Raw genomic sequence first — 22,260 nt, forward strand, 5'->3', positions numbered from 1 at the left:
TTCCTCTATCAGCTTATATATTTCTACACCTCTACTGCTCTTGTCCCTGTATCTGCTCATAGATTTCCGTGGTCCTGTATCAGGTCCTAGATTTCCACGCCTCTACTGACCTTTGTCCTGTATCAGGTCATAGATTTCCACACCTCTACTGCCCTGGGCCCTGTATCAGCTCATAGAGTTCCTTGATTGTACTGACCTTTGTCCCATATCAACTCATAGTTTCCCATGCCTCTTCTGCCCTTGGTCGTATATCAGCTCATATATTTGCATGCCTTTTCAGCTCTTGGTTCTGTATCAGCTCATAGATGTCCACGCCTCTAATGCCCTTTGTCCCGTTTCAGATCATAGATTTCCACACCTCTGCTTACCTTTATCCTGTATCAGCTCATAGATGTCCACGCCTTTACTGCTCTTGTTCCTGAATCAGATCATAGATTTCCACTCCTCTGCTTCTCTTGGTGCTGTGTCAGCTCATCGATTTCCACGCCACTACTGCCCTTTATCCTGTATCAGCTCATAGATTTCCACACCTCTACTGCTCTTGTTCCTATATCAGCTCATAGATTTCTACACCACTACTGCTCTTGTTCCTGTATCAGCTCAAAGATGTCCACGCCTCTACACCTCTTGTTCCTGTATCAGCTCATAGATTTCCACACCTCTACTGCCCTTTATCCTGTATCAGCTCATAGATTTCCACACCTCTACTGCTCTTGTTCCTCTATCAGCTCATAGATTTCTACACCTCTGCTGCTCTTGTTCCTGTATCTGCTCATAGATTTCCACGTCTCTGTGTCAGCTCATATATCCCCAGATTATGTCTTGCCACGATTCACAATGTCACTTCCGCTGAATTGTAGATGCATGGGAAATACTTGATCTGTATATATAACAATCATGGTGAACGTGCGTACCTGTTCACTTTCTTTTTCAGTGGAACGCTACAGTGTGGAAGAGAACGCCTGGTGTGCTTGCCCACCATTGGGGAATTGCAGGGAGAACTTCGGCTGTGCCGTGTTTGATGGAAAAGTCTATGCAGTCGGAGGGCGCGATGATATCATAGAGCACTGCAGTGCTGAAAGATTTGACCCCTCAGCCAATCAGTGGGTGCCTATCACACCTATGAAGTCCAAGAGGAATAAGGTATGTTTATTATCACAGGGGGTATACCTCACCTTATAGGGGATCATAAAACCAAAAAGAGCATGACACTGAAAAGCTTAAATCCTCTCGGAGGGTGTTGGGCCTCTAACAGATGTAGTGTGTGGACAGGTATGGGAGGGCAGGTTAGTCATTATCGCTATGGGAGCCGGGCTGCCACTACGACTCCAGTTTGCAGAGTAGGCCTGAAAGCCAAAGTGTAGTTAAAGGTCCTCTTCATGTTGACCAATGCCAAATCATGTGAGATCTTTTTCATGGGATGGCACATGGCCAACATCATCCTGACGCTGCACAGTTCATCTCCTTAATTGTAAAGGTCGATATTTCTAGTTTTGGAAAACTGCAATGTTGCCAGGTTTTATGGCCAGTCGCTTGTATGTAAGAGTTTCGAACTAATTGCCAACATGGATTCATTTGGCTTTGTAGATGTATGAGCATGCAAATTACTCCTTTACCAAGCAGATGGACAATCAAGTAGACACCAAAAAGCTAAGAGCCGGAAGGGGAATTGACATATGCAAATCAGTCTTGGGCCTACCACCAAGGGGAGCAGTCCAACCGGAACTGGAAATACTGGTTATGGGTTACAGTTCCCTGCAGGGTTCTGGGAGCTGATAATTATAATGCTCTGTTATATGGTATATGTAAAGCAGAATATCTACTTGACGTGGCTTATTAGCACTGGTTGGAGCATGAGGGCCAGCACTTCACCTCAGTGGTGTGTGATTGAGAAAAAGGCCCTGATCTTTCTGAACTTCAGATGGCCCTCCTTGGCCTAGCCGATGATGAGTAATTAGTTCCTTGGTTGGGTCACTTGGAAGCAAAAAGGCCTTACCATTAGTTCTGGTACTCTTGAATTGTGGTACAAACTTCAGGTTGCCGCAACAGTTTTGAGAGCTGATCTCTTGCTGTTTTGGCCTGCAACTCCCACCAGCCCTGCCCATTTGCTGAATGGCGAGGGATACTGGACGTTGTAGCTTTTAAACCTCTAGAGAACTGGAAGTTGCCCACACCTGAAGGGGGAGCAAGAGGAATAAAGGGCATTGTCAGCCATGCAAATGCTTTTTAGTTAACCTGATTTTTCACAGTCAGCAGAGCTGCAGATCATGCTGTTGAAGTTTTAAGAGGAGATTGGCGACAGCGCTTTGAACTCATTGTCAGCCAAGTAAATACTAATCCCCACTCAAAACCAGATGAGAGAAATTCACTTGAATGCAGCACCGCAATCGGAGTACATCTTTGGTTCTGGCTCATGACACCTGGCTCTATCTGCCCTTGTAGACATGCTGCACCCATGCACTCTTTTGACCCATGCACCATCCTGAATGAATGCAGCTTTCCCTGACTAAAGCCTGCCTGCACGGATTGCATCACTACGTGGTGCCTAGCATACTGCCACGCATGTGCATACAGGATACTGCAGTAGGAATGCAGCCAGATGATCAGAGCACACCTCTAGCCTCCAAGCGAGACACAGGATGAAATCAGATTACAGATGGCAAACTCCACCCACACACCCTTCCACGCATGCACTCAGACCACATTCTGGCTTAATTCCAGAAAGACACAGTAGTGCAATCTCAAAAATCCAGTAATAGGGGGCAGATATGCGCCATATCAATGCCATTTGACATAGCATCTTACTAGAGAAACTGAGAAAGTGGCAAACACATTGAAGTGTTCAATGATACCATCAACTGGTTCATTGCACTTCCATGACCTTTTAAGGGATAGTTGGCCATCCGTTGTTTAGATGCCAATGATCAGTATTTACCATTTTGTTAGGTTGAACGCCAGGTGATCGGGCAGCATGCAATATTTCTATGCATTCTTTTTTGCTTTTATAATCGCTAGTCGCGAAATTAGCCCGTGTACAGTGCCACGGATCACCCAGGTACTCCTCAAATTGAGGAGTGGTATATCTGCCTATGTTTGAAAATATTAAAGGAATGAGTAGATACAGGGACTGAGTATAAGTATTACAAAGCAATGGAGAAGTGATAAACCTTAAGAACATTTTTAAGGGATTTGCCTGGGAGAAGGATCCAACGGATGGTCATTGATTCAAGTTTGTACAATGGGAATGATTACATTAGTGGGCACACTATGGTAAAGGCACCAAATAGCAAAAGACAGCAGTGGAGGATGGTGTTAACCATGGACAAAAGACAGGTCTAAAGGTTTCAGGGCAACACCATTCTAGATCCCCAGAAAGGACTTGTACAGAACAGAAGTTATGATTGATTAGTTCCATGGCCAGGCCTTGATCATTCTAAAATATGTCTCTGAAAAAGGTCTAGGGCTACAGGATAACTGAGCGTTCCAACAGCTAGGATGGAAAAGGCAGGTGAGTGATTGGCCGAACGTTGGTCCATCAATAGTCGAATAACCACTTCTTAGGTCAGAGAAATAGGTACAGAGCCCCCACGTATAAAGAACACCTGATAACCGGTCTTAGGTCTGGCCACTAAATGTTTGCTGAACTTAAACAGCATGAGAGGCACAAGGCTTGACTGTTGATCCAGAGGAATGAAAAGCCCATAAGGAACTGAATCACTCAAGAGAGAGAAACATGAATTAGGGCATCTCGAGCAGGCAGCGGGATAGTCTATGGCCAGCCAACTGGCTGAAGATTGAAAGGAAATCGCATTGATAACTGAATAAATGTTGATGACTTTATTAAATAAATAGCATGTTATATCCTCACACATGCTGGCGAAAGGACAATTTGCAACAATTCGCATCCTTCAAGACAGAAGCAAGTTGTGCTCATTAGTTAAAATATAGATCTATCTGATCGGGCCTGTGATATGATCAGGATATCCCAGACGGTGATCTACCATAGAATTGAGGATTATACTCTTCACCCGTCACAGACCGGTCTTGACAAACACCTTTCAGATTGGGTAGTCTTGAATGTGGACCCTCCTGTGCAGAATACTGTCCACACACAATCATCGCCCTCAGAGTGTCAGTTTCTTAACACTAATTTCTTCTGTTTGCCCTTTCTTTGATTGTGTATTTTAGATGTGGTTAGCCACTTGGTATTTTATCCCGCCATCTTCACTGTTTAGTGCATTAAAAGTCCCTAAAAAGGAAGTGCATTATTTTTAATGACAAAAGATAACCGACATTTGCCAAAGCAAGAAATGTAGTCTATAGACCTAGTAAATCATATGCATATGGCCTCTTCCTATACATGCCCTTATTCTTTAATGTGTCTTGATTCCAGGTGGGCCTCGCTTTCACCAATGGGTACCTTCTGGCTATTGGAGGGTTTGATGGCACAGTCAACTTACAAAGTGTTGAAGCGTTTAACCTGGAAACCAGGGCATGGAGGTAACAGAAAATAAATGTCTATTTTATTATCAAAATCTATTGATTTAAATGCCTTGTGTGTTACACAAAGTTCTATTATATATTTTAGATTGAGCAGGTTTGCTGACCTCTAGGTGGCTGGTTCTAGAAGAGAGGGGGGTGAAAAACCTGCAGTGTTGATGATTGCGGCTCAGAACCCATTTTCTAGATGTAAAAGGCTCATCCATTTGCTGGAAGTAGCTTTGTCTCCTCCCCAAGTCTTAGGTCTCCCCATTATATACTCAGGGCCTGCACTAGAACTTGTGAGGACAGATGCAGCACACAGTATATGGTGGTTTTGTAGAAACAATGCAGATAGAGGTACGTTTTTTGACCTCATTTTGGTAGTACAACCTAATATTTAAACCCTATATCCCCATTTTTTTCAAGCATTTTTCTGAGATCGAAAAGCAGAGCAAACAGGGAGAAGGAATGGGAAATACTCATAAACTATAATAAATTGTGATGTGGTAATTGGTTGGTAGTTAGGAGAAGATGCACATTTCAAGTAAATGTGTTAAGGATTTTTTAATATGTAAAAGCAGGGAAAGCATTTTTTTAAATATATATATATATATATATCATTTTTTTTTTTTAATGCTTTCCAAATTAAATTAAAATGTGTAGGGGTTGCATTAAGGCAATTTTACATCTCGTGTTTGTGTATTGAGATTGAGAACTGTTTTATTTAACTTTGTTTTGTGAATATATAGTGCCCCACTGAGACACATTCATGGCAGAGCCGTGATTAAATGTTATTTTGTTTTGATAGGGTGAGTTTTTCACGTGATGTGAAGAAATGTTTCTCTATTCAGTGTCCTCTTCGGAGCGGATCTCGATGTCTGCATTTGTATAGACATTGCAACTGTTGATGTTAGGTTTGTTTAACGTTGTTTGAAGGGAGGATGTGAGGAGTATAAAGGAGCTAGATTAGTGTTGTCAGTTTTGGGAAAGAGGCCGTGTGCATGGAGATGAATCCGTATTTTTTCACATGATACTTGATGTGTCAAAGAGTATACAATGTAAAAAAGGTGCTTTTCGATCCAGTGTTCTCTACGGAGTGCTTCTCGAAGTCGGAATTTGTACATAAGTTTGAAAAGTTGCTTTTAGGATTTGTAATGGTTTATTCATTTCAAGGGTGCATGTCAGGGGTATAAAGAAGGTAGAATAATGTTTTTCGTTTTGGGAACGTGGCTGTGGGCACGGAGATTCTTTCTTCAGTAGGTGTACAGGGCATGATATTAGTCCATTTTCCCATCCATTTCTGGTTGCTACACACCTGTACACCAACAGCTGTGCTCTTTCCCAGAATTCTGGCTCTCCTGATTTTTCAGTCATGTCTGAGCAATTCATTATCTTCATGTCTACAGCTTATATCATGTGTTTTCTGTTTGTCCAGCCTAATCCACTCTCCATCCTTTTTGCCTTCACGTAGGTATCTTCGTATTGGAAAAGTCAGTCTTGATCGCCATCTTAAAGTTGCCCACTTCCCTTCAAATTGTCCTCTAATAGTGCAGGCTGCTAGATTACTGAGACATTTGGCATTGTGTGGGGACATTTCTCTTACAATAAATGTTCTTGCTGCGTTCATGGCATACAGTATTAATGAGCACACATAACTCTCTTCTGATATTTTCTCTCCCACTTCTTTCATGTGCTGGTACCATAAATTATTTGATAAATGAGATGATTTATCTAAGTATGTGTTTATACTTTCATTATCTTCCTCAGCATCTCTCTTTACTCAGGAAAAGGGTTTTTTAATATTAGAATGCAATGGGGTTTTTAGGTTCTTAATAGCGACAATAGGAATGATGGGACTAGTGGGGGATGTCTTATTTTCTGGCTCCTCGTTGCTTATAACATGTGTAAGTGCCAACGATATAAAGGAGAACAGTCAAAATCAAAAAACCACAGAAAGCTCCAATAATTATTCTTCATTTGGTACATCTTTTTCATCGAGCTACAGTTCTTTCAACATTTCCATTTCTTTAATTACGTCTGACATACACCAAATGTATCAATGTATTGCTTCTTTATAATCTTATAGCAAGAACTTTAAGATGGACGCCAATATAATTCTCAGAACTATTGTATTTGTTTTAGAGTTTCCAAGAAACTTTACTATATCAGTATGCCTTTGTATTAATGCTGGGTAAGACTGTAACCTATATGAGAATACTGCAAGAAAGAATGTGTGTACAATGGGTAACATAAGAACAAATAAAATATTCTACTTTTCTTCTGATTTCTACTGCTTCTGTGCCATTGTCTCTTTTCACCTAGTCTAAGGAAAGTGTTCCAGGATCACTATAAGTCTATTTGTTTTTTAAGAAATCCTAATCTAAAAATGTTGTTTCCTCTTCCTTTGTCTTGTTTTGGCCTTTGGTCTGGGATCTGGTTTGTATTCACTGACTTGCTTCGGTAGGGCTACCTTCAGGAGAGATCAAGCTTTGTCCGTTGTACGGCTTAACATCATGGTGGTGTATCCACTCTCGCCTTTTTTGCATTTTTACAGTGGTAGCGCTCACTTTCTCCACTTCATGAGGGCCATCAAAATGAGTGGTGCTCCAGGTATGCACAAACGTACGCCCCAGCACCTAGTCCCCTGGGAATAGGCTGAGTGGTTTGAGCATCTCTTCTAAATCAATGAGCTCAGTATCTTTCTGATTTTCCCTGGACCCCTCCCGTCGATTCTGGAGCTGTTGGGACATAAAAGAAACACTTTCAGTCATCGTTTTTAGATAATCATGCATTTCATCACTTAGAACCCTCGCTACACTATGGGCATCTGTATTTGCCATCAAAACCAGCCTGTTTGTGTAACCTGCATGTACCTGTAGTCACTCTTTGGGTGGCCAAGTATCTATCTGTGTAATCATGTACCGTAGCTATGAATGTGCTTGTTGGGCGGCTTCACTGTAACCCTTTAAGTAAGCCCTCGTATCTATCTGTGTAATCATGTACCGTTGCTATGAATGTTCTTGGGTGGCTTCACTGTAACCCTTTAAGTAAGCCCTCTTATTCTCCAGGTTCTCAGCTCCTCGATGCCCATTGGCTGTAGTGCGCTCTACAAATACAAATAAATAAAAATAAATAAATGATAAGCAGAAGCAAACTTATGCCTAATGCCTAATACCAGAACTATATTTTCAAATATCTCATTCACGAAGTGCGGTCCATTGTCAGATCACAAACTTTGCACACACCCCATCTTGGAAATATTTCATGCACAAGGAACTTAGCGGCACACACGGCACCAGTGTACATGCATGGATCCACCTCAATCCATCTTGAAAAGGGGCATACTACAACTAACATATACCTATATCCATTGCAACATATCTATGTGCAGATGCTGGAATGGTCCACTGGGTCTGGGAATTACTCCTGTCACTGTTCACAAAGTGTGACCTACAGTACATGTCTGGCATACAATACAGTTTATAATGAACTGTGCCACATGTTCATATAGGTTTGGTAAGAACCATTATTCTGCAATAGTAGCAGCTAGACTCTCTCGAGTCACATGCGCTGGGTAGTGGAGCTGCTCCAACGCTATGCTCAATGGTGCTAGAGGCATAATTGGCTTTCCACTGCTACCCTGTCTCCAAATTGCCTCAGTAGGGGGCAGAAGACATCCCCATTTTTTCCATAACTCTTTCTCCTCTGGTGATGCTCGTCCTTGTATTTCAATTAACTGTACACTTGTCATTGTATCGAATACTTCCTTAACTAGCATGCATCGCCCCATTGGCTGCCTTATATATTTTACCTCACTCTCAGATATAGTTGGATTATAGGCTGTTTTTTTGGCCTCATAGTCTGCGGCTTCATTTCCACAAGAGATTAAATCTGTTCTTTTTGAATGGGCTGCGCTATGTTCTCTGGAAAACTCAGTGTATCAATAAGTGTTTCTAATAATTAGGCAAGTTGCACTGGAGTGCTGTCCGCATGGTGGAAGCCCCTCCTTTTCCAACGTGACAAGCCTGCGTTTACATTTGATGTCACATAGGTGGAGTCAGAGTACACTGTCACTTCCTCATCCTCTGAGCTTCGCAGTCCATCAATAAGAATGGCTAATTCTGCAACCTGTGCTGAGTAATTTGGGGACATTCTTCTGATAATCATTACTTCAAATGTACCCTCTTGGTTCAGTTTTACCACTGCTGATCCAGTATGTCTCACCCCACTCTTTTGGTCAATTCTCAATGATCCGTCAATGAAAACCACGTCCCCACTCCCTAGAGCATTCTCTCTAACTTGGAGAATATCATCATAACACATAACACATATGTAGTACAGTCATGCATGTCATCATCTTCTCCCACTGGTTCAGCTGTAAACATTTCTGGATTAACTGTGCTACACCTAACTATTTTAATTGCAGGGTTTGAAATAATTACCTCATATCATGATGTTCTCTGTGTGGTCAATGTACTTTTAGGTTTCTCCAAAATTGTAAATAATGCATGTTCTACGTACAGTGTTACTGAACACCCCATGGTCACAATTGAAGCCTTTTTAATTGCAAATTTGGAATCCCTAACACAGGGGCGGTACTAATCACCTTTTTGAATTCCTGAAATCCTTCATTCATCTCTTCCATCCATACTAGTTTATTCTTTGCCACCTGTGCTTCCTTGAGACCTTTTAAAAGAGGTTGGAAGTATGTACTGTAGTCAAGCACCCAGGACCTGCAATAGTTGGCTAGGCCTAAGAATTGTTGCATTTGTCTTACTGTTTTTGGCAGCTCAATGAAATTTCAAAAAAGGTAGCAGGCGCCCCTCTCCAGAAAGAACATGGCATGATAACCTGTTCTGTGACTTTGAGAGAAGGGCATTGCCGAAGCATTTCTGTGCTGGACTGCCCATGTTGGCAGGACAAAGACTGATATGCAAATGGATATTTCCCATCTGTGAAAGGTACAGTGAGCAAAAACGCGAGGGCTGCGAACTCTCAAAGTGGAAAAAAAACACAGAACAGGCTATCATGCCATGTTATTTCTGGAGAGGGGGGCATGCTACCTTTTTAGAAATTCTTTTGCAAGGAACTTGAGGTTGGTTACCCTGAGTTACCTGGGGTAACCCAGACATGGACTCCCTGCTCATTGTGCTCAGAGAGGCACAGCTCCACCTCACTAATTAAGCCCAACAAGGCTGAAACATGTGTATGGGGTTGCTGTTGGAACTCTTGTTCAGAAGGGAATTGCCATAGCATTTCGGTGCTGGACTGCCCATGTGGGTGGGACACAGACTGATATGGATATTTCCCATCTGTGAAAGGCACAGTGAGCAAAAAGCGATGGCTGCAAACTCTCAAAGTGGAAAAAACCATAGAACAGGTTATCATGGGAAGGAAGCTGAGGACAATCTCATCCTGGGAAAATCCTTGACTTGAGGAACATTACCTGACCACAAGGAGGAGTAATTTAACCTGTGCCACAGTACAAAGTGGATAAAAGGAAAGCATAAGAATATAATTTTCATATAAACAATCAAACAGGACAGTTTCTCTCCTGAGGAACCATGGAGATACATCCATGGAGAAACACGTGTCGAGAGACTAATTAATCAATGAGGATACAATTGATGACTAATCAATCAAAAGAGGCTAACTAATCAATAAGGATACAATTGATAAACAATAATAAGGACAAACAACTTAAGGGAAAAAAACCTTAGCATGGATAGATTAATAAATCAATGAGGATACAATTGATGACTAATTAATCAATGAGGATACAATTGACAAATAATATTCCCCTGCTCCGCACCAGTTCTAAGTCAGCTGCTAGGCGTCGGCCGAGGCAGAACGCCGGGCCCAAACCCCGGGAGGGGAACGGAGAGAGGCGACCACCTCAGCTGGGGCGATCCACAGGAAGGGCCCGGCTCACGTCCAGAGTCGGCACCGCCCTCGGGGGGGTGACACCTCGTCCAGCCGCGGCGCGTGCCCAGCCCCGCTTCGCGCCCCAGCCTGACCGACCCAGCCCTTAAAGCTAATCCTTATCCCGAAGTTACAGATCTGACTTGCCGACTTCCCTTACCTACATTGTCCCAACATGCCAGAGGCTGTTCACCTTGGAGACCTGCTGCGGATATGGGTACGGCCCATGGCGAGATTTACACCATCTCCCCCGGATTTTCAAGGACCAGCGAGAGCTCACCGGACGCCACCGGAACCGCAACGCTTTCCAAGGCTCAGGCCCCTCTCTCGGGGCAAACCCATTCCAGGGTGCCCTGTCCTTCACAAAGTAAAGAGAACTCTCCCCGGGGCTCCCGCCGGCTTCTCTGGGATCGTTTGCATTACTGCACTGGATGCCGCGAGGGCACCCGTCTCCGCCACTCCGGGTTCAGGGATCTGAACCCGACTCCCTTTCGATCGGCTGAGGGCAACGGAGGCCATCGCCCGTCCCTTCCGAACGGTGCTCGCCCATCTCTTGGGGACAACTGCTGTTCACATGGAACCCTTCCCCACTTCGGCCTTCAAAGTTCTTGTTTGAATATTTGCTACTACCACCAAGATCTGCACCTGCGGCAGCTCTACCCGGGCCCTCGACCCGAGCTTCTGTGCGCACCGCAGCGGCCCTCCTACTCGTTGCGGCTTAGCCCCCGTGGCTATCAGTGCCGGCGACGCCCGGGTATGGGCCCGACGCTCCAGCGCCATCCATTTTCAGGGCTAGTTGATTCGGCAGGTGAGCTGTTACACACTCCTTAGTGGATTCCGACTTCCATGGCCACCGTCCTGCTGTCTATATCAACCAACACCTTTTCTGGGGTCTGATGAGCATCGGCATCGGGCGCCTTAACCCGGCGTTCGGTTCATCCCGCAGTGCCAGTTCTGCTTACCAAAAGTGGCCCATTGGGCACTCGCATTCGATGCACAGCTCCACACCAGCGAGCCGGGCTTCTTACCCATTTAAAGTTTGAGAATAGCTTGAGATTGTTTCGGCCCCAAGACCTCTAATCATTCGCTTTACCAGATAAAACTGGGGTTTCCGAGCGCCAGCTATACTGAGGGAAACTTCGGAGGGAACCAGCTACTAGATGGTTCGATTAGTCTTTCGCTCCTATACCCAGGTCGGACAACCGATTTGCACGTCAGGACCGCTACGGACCTCCACCAGAGTTTCCTCTGGCTTCGCCCTTCCCAGGCATAGTTCACCATCTTTCGGGTCCTATCACACACGCTCATGCTCCACCTCTCCGACAGAGCGGGCGAGATGGGCCAGTGGTGCGCCCGCCGCGATGCCGCGATGCCGCGACAGGATCCCACCTCAGCTGGCGCGCGCCGGCCCTCACCTTCATTGCGCCACAGGTTTTCGTTCGGCCCTCCGACTCGCGCACGTTTTAGACTCCTTGGTCCGTGTTTCAAGACGGGTCAGGTGGGTAACCGACATCACCGCAGACCCCTGGTGCCCTTCGTGGGCCTCCCCGCCCGGCAGTGCGACGCGGTCGGGGTGCACTGAGGACAGTCCACCCCAGTCGACAGTCGCACCGGGAGCAGGGGGCCCCATAGCCCGTTGCACCCCTCAGAGGGGCCGGGACGGTTGCCGTAGAAAGGCGCGGCGGCGGTCAATCTCCCTCGGACACGGCAAAACTGCTGCCAGGGGGCTGTAACACTCTCCGCCGGAGCGAGGGTATCCGCCGTTCCGGGCGACCGACCTGCCCGCCGTGTTGAATCCACCGGGCGGACTGCACGGACCCCACCCGTTTACCTCTCAACAGTTTCACTCCCTCTTGAACTCTCTCTTCAAACTTCTTTTCAACTTTCCTTTACGGTACTTATTGGCTATCGGTCTCGCGCCTGTACTTAGCCTTAGATGGAGCTTACCACCCACTTTGGACTGCATTCCCAAGCAACCCGACTCTGAGAAGACCCGATCCCGGCGCGCCGGGGGCCACTACCGGCCTAACACCGTCCACGGGGTGAGCCACGATCAGAAGGACCTGGGCCCCCTGAGCGATGCCAGGGAGTCAGTCTTCTGTATGCCACATTTCCCGCGCCCGCCGCCGGATGGGGATTCGGCGCTGGGCTCTTCCATCTTCACTCGCCGTTACTGAGGGAATCCTGGTTAGTTTCTTTTCCTCCGCTTAGTAATATGCTTAAATTCAGCGGGTCGCTACGTCTGATCTGAGGTCGTAGTCGAGGGAGCCACATGAGCTCTGTGGGGCGGCCGTACCTCGGGCCCAGGGCCACGCAGAGGGGGTTAGCCCCTGGCACAGCCCCACGCCTCTGGCAGTGGCCAATCGTGCGCTTTCCCCCGCTCTGGAGCCGCCACGCGCCGGCAGCCGTGGGACACCACAGACAGCCACACGCAGCACGGCCCGGTGCCCCGGGGCAAGGCGCGGAGGTGCGCCAGGCTTTTTCAAGGCCCGCCGCCGCCGCCTCCCACTGCCTGCCACCGGGGCCCGCGCGGCTGGGTCCAGAGGGATCCCGTGCCGGTTCTGATTGAGGACGAAAGGAACGGGGTCCCTGCGAGAGTCCAAGCCGTGCCCCAGGGAGGGAACCCCAGGGCGATTGACATTCAAGCGACCCTCAGACAGGCATAGCCCCGGGAGGAACCCGGGGCCGCAAGGTGCGTTCGAAGTGTCGATGATCAATGTGTCCTGCAATTCACACTAATTCTCGCAGCTAGCTGCATTCTTTATCGACGCGCGAGCCGTGTGATCCACCGCCAAGAGTCACAGGCAACATTTTGTTTTGTTCCAGACGTCGGCCCGAACCTGCCGGTGCAGGAGAGGCCGATGGGTAGGCAGCACCGCCCGTCTCGCCCGCCGCGGATGAGACACAGCCCGGCGCCCCGTCTAGCTGCCCCACTTGGGAGTCGGCCGAGACCATCAGGGGTTTTAAGAGAAAACAAAAAAAAAAACATCCAGGCGCTCAGCCTGGGAAGCCTGCACGGCGGCAGGGCTTCCCACGGCGACGGAGGCAGGGCGCTCCACCACCGGCCCACCCGGCCGGATTCCCGCTCAGCCTACCCCTGCCCCCGACCCCCTCCACCGCTCCCTTTGTGGGGAGCTGGACCGAGAGGCGGGCCAGAGTAGGCACGGGTAGGGGGGTTGGGTGGGACTGCTAGAGTCTTCAAACCGCAGCCCGGCCGCACGGGGCCGAGCTCCAGGTACCTGGTCGAGAGGGAAGGTCACCCGCTGCGCCGGTGGGCCGGGCCATAGCTCGCCCATGCGGACATGGGCAGCCGGAACCTCGACGCCCACCCATAGAGTGCGCCCGGCTGCGCAATGGCTCAGGGCTCGCCCGCATGCCAGGCCCCTGTCCGCCCTGGGGAGGCGTCCCTCGAGAACAGCCAGGCTTCCCTCAGCTCCCGGCTGCTCCCACTCGGGGGCTTCCCTGCCGACCAGGGTGCACCCAATTCGACGCCCGGCCCGCTGGCAGGTCGGGGTTGAGGAGCGTGCCCCCGCCCGGTGCAGCGGCTCAGGGGCCGGCTCGGTCAGGAGAGATGACGGGGGGCCCCCACTCGGGGTGGGTCTCCCCGCCTCTCTCCGGTCAGCTGGGGACGTCCCCTGGCGGGTAACCCAACCCCGCCGGGGCGTCCCCGTCCATCTGCTGGGTCGCGGACCCCCCTCCGGTGGAAGGGATCTGACCACTGGGGAGCTGCCGGTGTTAGGCAGAATCCCGTGCAGTTCCCTCTGGGACCACTCCACAAGATTAGGACTACAGGTGAGCAATAAATCCCCTTTGGCATCAGTCTGCGCCACAAAGATTTAGTTGGTAGCTGTGGCTAAGCAGTCAGACCTATCTCAAGAGGGAGATGAGCAGTATTCAGGTTTTACACATTAGGCACACTAGGCTATGGAACAAGGAAACACTGACCAAAGCTTTGAGCTTAAAAAGTGAATATATATTTATTGTATACACCTCTAATCAAACGCATGTATCACAATTATCAAGTAAGTTAAATTAGGTCACGAAAAGATATACACAACTCCCTATTCAATTGTAGACAAGTTTGCGGTTAAGTGAAAACTGAGCAAAACAGCACAGTAAAAACCTACTACAAATCGCACTCTAACAATGTAACGAAAGGGAGGGAAAGCACAAGTTACACAGAAATATCTTCGTACACCCCCTAGCAACACTTCCCTGAAGTTGTGTGGACAAGTAATGCACAGTGATACTTTAGCAAAGAGATAAGTAAATGAAAACTGAGCAAAATGGCACTCCACAAGTTAAAACAGTAGGAAGGAAGAGGGGTTAAGAAGATTTAGGTGCATCAACACATTTCTCATTGAAAAACAATCTAGTGAGAGCAGATCTAACAAATCAGCCAGAGTCAATAGGCCTGAGCCAGAGTCAGTGGTACAGGACCAAGAGCTTAGGATCAAAAATGTTCTTGTAGCTGCAGTCAAGTCTTTGGTAAGTGAATGTTGAAAAGGTAGATGCGAGGCAAAAGACAATGTTAGGAGAAAGGGCGGCCAACGCAACGAGTTGCTAAAGGATTTAAACCACCTTTATGGCTACCACAGGGAAAGGGAGGCCTGGCGGAACAATGTACCTTAAAGAAGAAGTGGCTCCTGCGGAGGCGGTTGTTCCTGGTAGTTCCTGCAGTTCGAGTGTCCAGCAGAGGAAGAGAGGCTCTCATCATAGAGGAAGGTTCGAGTCACTTCACTACCCAGGGATGAAACCAGCCACGGTGCTGCCAAACGAAGTTTAAAAGGTACGCTCCTTTTAATCACGGTCCGGGGCGATAGCTGCCTGGCTATCCGGTCTCCAAGTGCTGAGCACTGTCGATTCAACCAAGGCAGGTCCGAGGATGCGATGGGTGAACTGGTTGTGCCCACAAGCTCAAGGGAAGAAGGCTCTTTCGATGAAGATCTCCTCTCGTCGTGTGGAAGAAAAGTGGTGAGACGATCCGGCAGGGCTTCACCGGTGGTGTAGATGCTGATGATGTCTCTGGCTTCTGTTCCCTTCGGTTCCGTAGTTCCCGTGGCGACGTCTTGCTCTTCCAGTCCTCAGGACCCTGCTTTTATGCAGAAAGAGACCCATTCATACAGCCTAGCTGTCACTCACACAGTGGAGTGGTCTTCTTGGCGGGAGACCCTCCAGACTATCAGGTTAGAGTGCAACCTGAGTTGCTGTGGCAACTCTGTCCGGGGGTTCTACTCCCCCTCCCAAACAACATATCACCCCAGACTCAGTGGCGCCAAAAGGAGGGCTTCTTGGCAGAAGCCTGCCAAAAGGACGAACAAAGGATCCCCGACCTGGGTTAGGAAAATGGAGTAAGACTCGAGAAAGAAGTTTTATCAAAGTTCTGGCAAATAAAACCTACCGGAGTAAAGTTAATAATAAAATAAACCGGCGGTATGTTAGAGGCTGTCAGTAAAAGTGGTAGCCTCGAACAATGGGAAAATCCCATAGAGAAATATTTGCGGTCGAATATAAAAGGTAGTAACCACTGCCACCAGCCAGAAACTTTGTAGAGGGGGGCTTTAAGGCACCCTCTCGAAAATGAACGTAGGGGAAAAACTATGAACCCCTTCCAGTACTTCCATATTAAGATGGGGTGTACTGGTTAAGTTCATAACAATCGACTAGTAAAGTCAAGGGGGACTTTACATGCCCAGGAGACAGTAGTCAGTCCCAGGGTATAGAGTCTATGTTTGGGGGTCGCTACGACACCCCTGTGTCACGGCACAGAGGGTGCTGTGGGACACATGTGCATAAAGGTGGTTCCCATGGGTGAGAGAAAAGATCCCATAGGCATTAAACACAAAAATAGCCTAGAACACACATAGCAAAAATGCCTGAGAGTCGGAAAAAGAGTCTCACTCTTAGCAGGTAAAAAGAAATAAACCCTTCAAATCCAGCAAAGCTGCTGGGGGATTCTATAGGTAAGGGAAATTAGCCATAAAATGAGAATTCTCCCTAATACTTGCCCCTCCCCCCCCCCAGACTAAGGGACAGGAGGATCTAATCCACTCCTGGATGAGACTCATACCTCTAGTGGGTTAAAAACATCCTAGAGAGACCATCAGCATTTTGGTGGTGACATCCTGACCTGTGCTCAATGATAAAATCAAACCCTTCGAGGCAGATTGACCATTTTAGCAGTTTTGGGTTTTCCCCTTTCATTTGCATCAACCATCTCAAGGGTTGGTGGTCTGTTTGAATGGTGAAAGTAGATCCATATATGTATGGTCTAAACTTCTTCAAAGCCCACACAATGGCAAAACATTCTCTCTCAATAGTTGCCCACCTTGTTTCAGGTTCCTTCAGTTTCCTACTGATGAAGCAAATGGGGTGTTCCCTACCTTTCTCATCCAGTTCACTGAGTACTGAACCTATACCTATATTGGAAGCATCTGTCTGTACAATGATGGGTTGGTGGTAGTCAGGAGCTCTGAGAACTGGAGCTTGACAAAGGGCTTTCTTTAGGCTTTCAAAGGCCTGATTGCACTCCTCATTCCATTTGACCTTTTTAGGAAACTTAGGAGAAGAGATTACATTCAGTGGAGAAGCTATGGATCCATAGTTTTCAATAAAATTCCTGTAATACCCAGTGAGGCCTAGGAAGGCTCTCACCTGGGTTTGAGTAGAAGGGGTTGTCCAATTTTGCACAGATTCAATCTTGCTGAGCAAAGGCCTTATTTCACCACCTCCTACCTCATGCCCAAGGTAGACCACTTTACTCTGACCAATTTGACATTTGCTTGCCTTTATGGTCAGATGGGCCTGTTGCAGAGCCTGCAAAACATATCCTAGGTGGTCAACATGTTCTTTCCAAGTAGGCTTGAACACTGCAATGTCATCCAAGTATGCCATGCAGAAGTCATCCATACCATTCAGAACCTGATTAACCATCCTTTGGAATGTAGCAGGTGCATTCTTTAGTCCAAAAGGCATAACCGTAAACTGGTATAAGCCAACTGGGGTGGAGAATGCAGTTTCCTCCTTGGCATGGTCAGTCAGGGCTATTTGCCAATAGCCTGACGTGAGATCAAATGTGCTGAGGAACTTGGCTGAACCAAGTCTATCCACCAGCTCATCTGTCCTTGGCAAAGGATGGGCATCAGTCTTAGTGACTGCATTCAGAGCTCTATAGTCCACACAGAATCTCAACTCCTTGGATCCTGCCTTTGGTACTAACACAACTGGGCTAGACCACGGACTAATAGAGGGCTCTATTACCCCGAGATCAAGCATCTTGTTGACCTCTCCTTTGATGTGGGTTCTTACATTTTCTGACATCCTGTAGCCCCTGCTGGTAGACAGTCACCAGTTTGGATATCATGTTGGCCCCAAGGGGTCAAACCTGGTGTCAGTGAGAACAGAGGGGCAAATTGATTTAACAGAAGTTTGCACTCCTCCTGTTGCTCAGGTGTCAGATTAGAAGAGAGATTGACTCCTTCTATTTTCTCATCTAAAGGTTTGCCTCTGAGGAGGTCAGGCAGAGGTTCACTCTCCTCCTCCTCTTGAGCTGAAGCTAGAAGCAAAGCTCCCAGTTCTGGTCTCGAGACATAAGCTTTCAGACGGTTGAGGTGAAAGACTCTAGGAGCCTCCTTAGGATTGCCTAAGTCCACCAGATAGTTCACCTCTCCACGTTTTCCCACAATCTTGAAGGGTCCCATCCATTTATCCTGCAAGGCCCTCTGCTTTGTTGGTACCATAACAAGAACTAGCTGGTCTTGAGCAAACCCAACCATGTTGGCCTTCTAGTCATGCCAATGCTTGACCAGAGCCTGACCTGCTTTCAAGTTATCACTTGCTTCAGCCATCATGTGTGACATTCTCCTCCGGAGTCCTATCACATAGTCAGTGACTCTGACTGGTGTGAGGGAAGGAGCACTCTCCAACCCCTCCTTGATCAGGGCCAATGGACCTCTAACCGGATGGCCATAGAGAAGGTCAAAGGAATGTAACCCACTCCCTCCTGAGGGACTTCTCTATATGCAAAGAGAAGGCATGGCAGTAGAAGATCCTACTTTTTCTTAAGGGGGTCTTCTAAAGCTCCTATCATGCTCTTCATGGTTCTATTAAACCTTTCTACCAATCCATTTGCCTGAGGGTGGTATGTGGTTGAGAACTTGTAGGTAACTCTGCAGTTTTTCCACATGGCCTTCAGGTAGTGGGACATAAAATGTGACCCCCTGTCGGATATTACCTCCTTAGGAAACCCAACCCTGGTAAAAATACCAAGGAGGGCCTTAGCTACAGCCGGAGCTGTAACAGTCCTCATAGGAATTGCTTCAGGGAACCTAGTAGCATGGTCTACTACAACAAGTATAAACCTGTTGCCTGAAGAAGTCGGAGGATTAAGGGGACCAACAATGTCGATTCCTACCCTCTCAAATGGTACTCTCACCACAGGGAGAGGCACTAGAAGTGCCACATTCTTGGAGCCACTTTTACCAGAGGTTTGGCAAGTGTAGCAACTCTTGCAATACTTATCTACCTAAGCCCCCATTTTAGGCCAATAAAAGTAGAGAGAGAGCCTTTCCTTGGTCTTCTTGAAGCTCAAGTGACCAGCCAAAGGTATCTCATGGGCTAGTTGCAAGAATTGGAGTCTGTTTGCTTGGGGCACTACAAGTCTTTTGTAGTCCCCAGGAGTTGACTCTGTTGGTTCACTAGAGAAGAGGCCATCTTCCCAGTGTAACCTATACTTCCCAGGCTCTTGCCCTTCAAGCTGAGAAGCTGCCTGGTGGTGAAGACCTCCAGAGTTGGACATTCTCTTTGTCCCTTACTGAAGTCTGCCCTCTGGGGTCAACCTTCTGCCAGTAACGACTGCAGCTCAGGATGGTCCACAGGGTCAAGATCTCCAACGAGTTCCTGGCCTCCTACTAGATTTGAGTCCTCAGGCTCTAGTTCAGCCACACAGGGTTGTACCTCACTCTCAGCCTCAGCTGGAGGAGGAATCACAGGTGTGATTTTTGTTAACCTAGGAGACGTCCTGGTTGGTAGCACTGGAGTGCTTTCTGCTGGTTTCTGTTTGGAAGTCTTGGGTCTCCCCTTTGCTTCTAGTTGTTTAGAGATAGCAGTAAGTAACTCCAGTGGAGTAGGAGTGATTTCTTTTTCTATCATCTCCTCAGGAGAGCCCCTCAAGGTCCTCTCCCTTGCAGGTCTGGTAAGCTCCTGTAATCTCTTACTAGGAGGTCTGGGAGTACTTGACACTACTCCCAGGTCTTTCAGATCATTTCCCAACAGCACCCTTCCTGGTACTTCAGATTGTACACTCACAGGTATCCTGACAGTCATTTCATTGCACTGGATGAGAGCTGGTAATTGGGGAAGCATCTGCACAGGCCCTCCAACTAACTTGGTGAGGCATTTGGGTGCCTTAGCAACATCCTCCACCTTGAAAAAAGATGTGTCCACCACAGTTATGCTGGCCCCAGTGTCTCTAATGGCAGAAGTCTCCTGACCATTGACTAGGACACTGTCTTTATAATACTCTTTAGTATTAGGAGGGATAGAATTATACACATCTACATTCTGTTGTTCCCACAACCCAAGAGATACTAAAGATACACTAGCTGAGACTCCAATGGGACCATCATCTAGTAGTTGAAAGTTTCCACTGGCCATATGTACTTCCTCCTCTGCAGCGAAGGCTAAGGAGACAGTGTGGACCCCTGAAGGTTTACCCTTACATCTGGGATCCCCTTTCACATGGTCAGTTGAGCCACAAACATAACATTTTCCAAATGTCTTTATGAATGGTGGCTTGCTCTGACCTCCTTCTGGTCTGCGACCAGAACGTACACTAGCCTGATTAGGTTTCCCTTGTGGTTTACCCTTAGAAATTTGTTTGTGGCCCTCTTTGGAATTGGAATTATTTGAATTATCTTTGTTGTCTCTCTTTGGCTGCTTTCCCTCATCCTTTTTCTGAGTTACCCTTGAATCCTTGTGAGTAGCCCTGTTGGCAACCCACAAGTCAGCAGCCTTAGCCAGTTTCTTAGATTCAACCTCTTTTGAATCATCTAAGTGCTGTCTGAGCTCAGGAGAGCAGGCATCATAGATATACTCCATCATAACAAGATTTCTCATTCCTTCATAAGTGTTAACTCTATAACCCTTAATCCACCCCTCTAAGTTCTTCAAACACTCATTCACCCAAGTAGAAGGGGTACTATCATGCTTTTTGAGGGTCCTAAACCTCTTAAGGCACTGGGAAGGAGTCTTCCCAAATCTAGCTATTAAAGCTAGCTTTACACATTCAGAATCCTTTCTATCCTCCTCCCCCAACTCCATTACCACATCAGATGCAACAGGGGGGAGCCTAGAGAATAACCAGGGGATCAGCTGATAACTTGTGATAGCCTGGAACCCATGGTTATATTCAAACATAGCAAGCCAATCTAATAATCCAAGTTAGGTTCATACATACCCACAATCTCTTTAGGCATCCGGGGTCTTTTTGGACTGAAAGATCTAGAGGATTCCGGGAGAGAAGCATTTTCCACAGACAATTTCTTCATCTCATTCTCATGGTTGAGCTCCATTTCTTTGAGCCATTCTTTCTAGGGAGATACATTCAGGACTTAATGTGGGACCTGGTAAGGGTCCAGTAGCTACAGGTTGAGGCCCTTGAGCAGGCAGACGACCGGAGGGGGTGACATAGTTATCCTCCTCTTCCTCATCTGTCTCAACAATAACATCTTCAACATTATCCTCATTACTGTTTGCCACATTTGCTGGAGTAGTGGGCACTACAGCACCACCATCCAGACTTTGTTTCTCTAACAGCCTATCAATCATTTCTTGTTTCTTGCCTCTGACAGGAAGACCTTTCTGTCTACACAGATCCCTAAAATAATCAGCTGTATTAGTAAGGAGGGTCTCCTGGCTATAACTTTCCATAATTTTGACTTTTATTAAAATAACGTTTTGTGATTGCTAACCTTGTGGTTAGTTGCACCAAGGCACTAGTAACACACTAAAATGTCAATCCAATACTTTTATCCTCAACACTGTACACCAGTGTTAGGCAGAATCCACGGCAGTTCCATTAGGGAGCACTACCCCAATTTAGGACTACAGATGAGAGCAATAAATCACCTTTGGTATCAGTCTGTACCACAAGGATTTAGTTGGTAGCTGTGGCTGAGCAGTCAGACTTATCTCAAGAGGGAGATGAGCAGTATTCAGGGTTGACACAATAGGTAGTACAGTACTATGGAGCAAGGAAACACTGACCAAAGTTTTGTATTAAAAAGAGAATATATATTTATTTTATACGCTTCTAAGTCAACACATAGCTCACAGTTAATAAAGTAAGTTAAGTTTAGTCAAAAGAAAAGCATATACAACTCCCTATTCAATTGTAGACAAGTTTGCGGTATAGTGAAAACTGAGCAAAACGGCACAGTGAAAACCTACTACAAATGGCACTCTACCAATTCAACGAAAGGGAGGGAAAGTACAAGTTAAACCGAAATATCTTCAGTCACCCCCTAGCAACACTTCCCTGAAGTTTTGTGAACAAGTAATGCACAGTAACACTTTAACCAAAAGACAAGTGAATGAAAACTGAGCAAAATGGCACTCCACAAGTTACAACAGTAGGAAGGAAGAGGGGTTTAGAAGATTTAGGTGCATCAACGCATTTCTCATTGAAAACTAATCTAGTGAGAGCAGATCTAACAAATGAGCCAGAGTCAATAGGCCTGAGCCAGAGTCAGTGGTACAGGACCAAGAATTTAGGAGCAAAAATGTTCTTGTAGCTGCAGTCAAGTCTTTAGTAGAAAACTTTTGAAGAGGTAGATGCAAGGCGAAAGACAATGTTAA

At 46.9% G+C, this 22,260-nt stretch overlaps 1 protein-coding gene and 1 non-coding gene across 3 annotated transcripts in view; one reads left to right on the forward strand and one right to left on the reverse strand.

The window, feature by feature from the left end:
• Positions 1-22,260, forward strand: part of LOC138471738 (kelch-like protein diablo) — a 188,735-nt gene that overhangs the window by 125,856 nt on the left and 40,619 nt on the right. The window contains exons 6-8 of one of the 2 annotated variants that reach the window (XM_069609536.1): positions 935-1,143; positions 4,394-4,500; positions 5,954-6,766. In XM_069609536.1, the coding sequence (XP_069465637.1) occupies positions 935-1,143; positions 4,394-4,500; positions 5,954-6,137 (500 nt within the window). In that variant the 3' untranslated portion in view covers positions 6,138-6,766. Of the gene's footprint in view, positions 1-934; positions 1,144-4,393; positions 4,501-5,953; positions 6,767-22,260 lie in introns of those variants that run through there. The other variant, XM_069609537.1, reaches the window with a different exon arrangement.
• LOC138474851 (5.8S ribosomal RNA) lies at positions 13,051-13,204 on the reverse strand. The gene has a single exon (XR_011269082.1). It is a non-coding gene; the product is annotated as a 5.8S ribosomal RNA (ribosomal RNA).

This window comes from Ambystoma mexicanum, chromosome 8, assembly GCF_040938575.1.
Source record: "Ambystoma mexicanum isolate Mex_15411 chromosome 8, UKY_AmexF1_1, whole genome shotgun sequence".
Lineage (NCBI taxonomy): Eukaryota > Metazoa > Chordata > Amphibia > Caudata > Ambystomatidae > Ambystoma > Ambystoma mexicanum.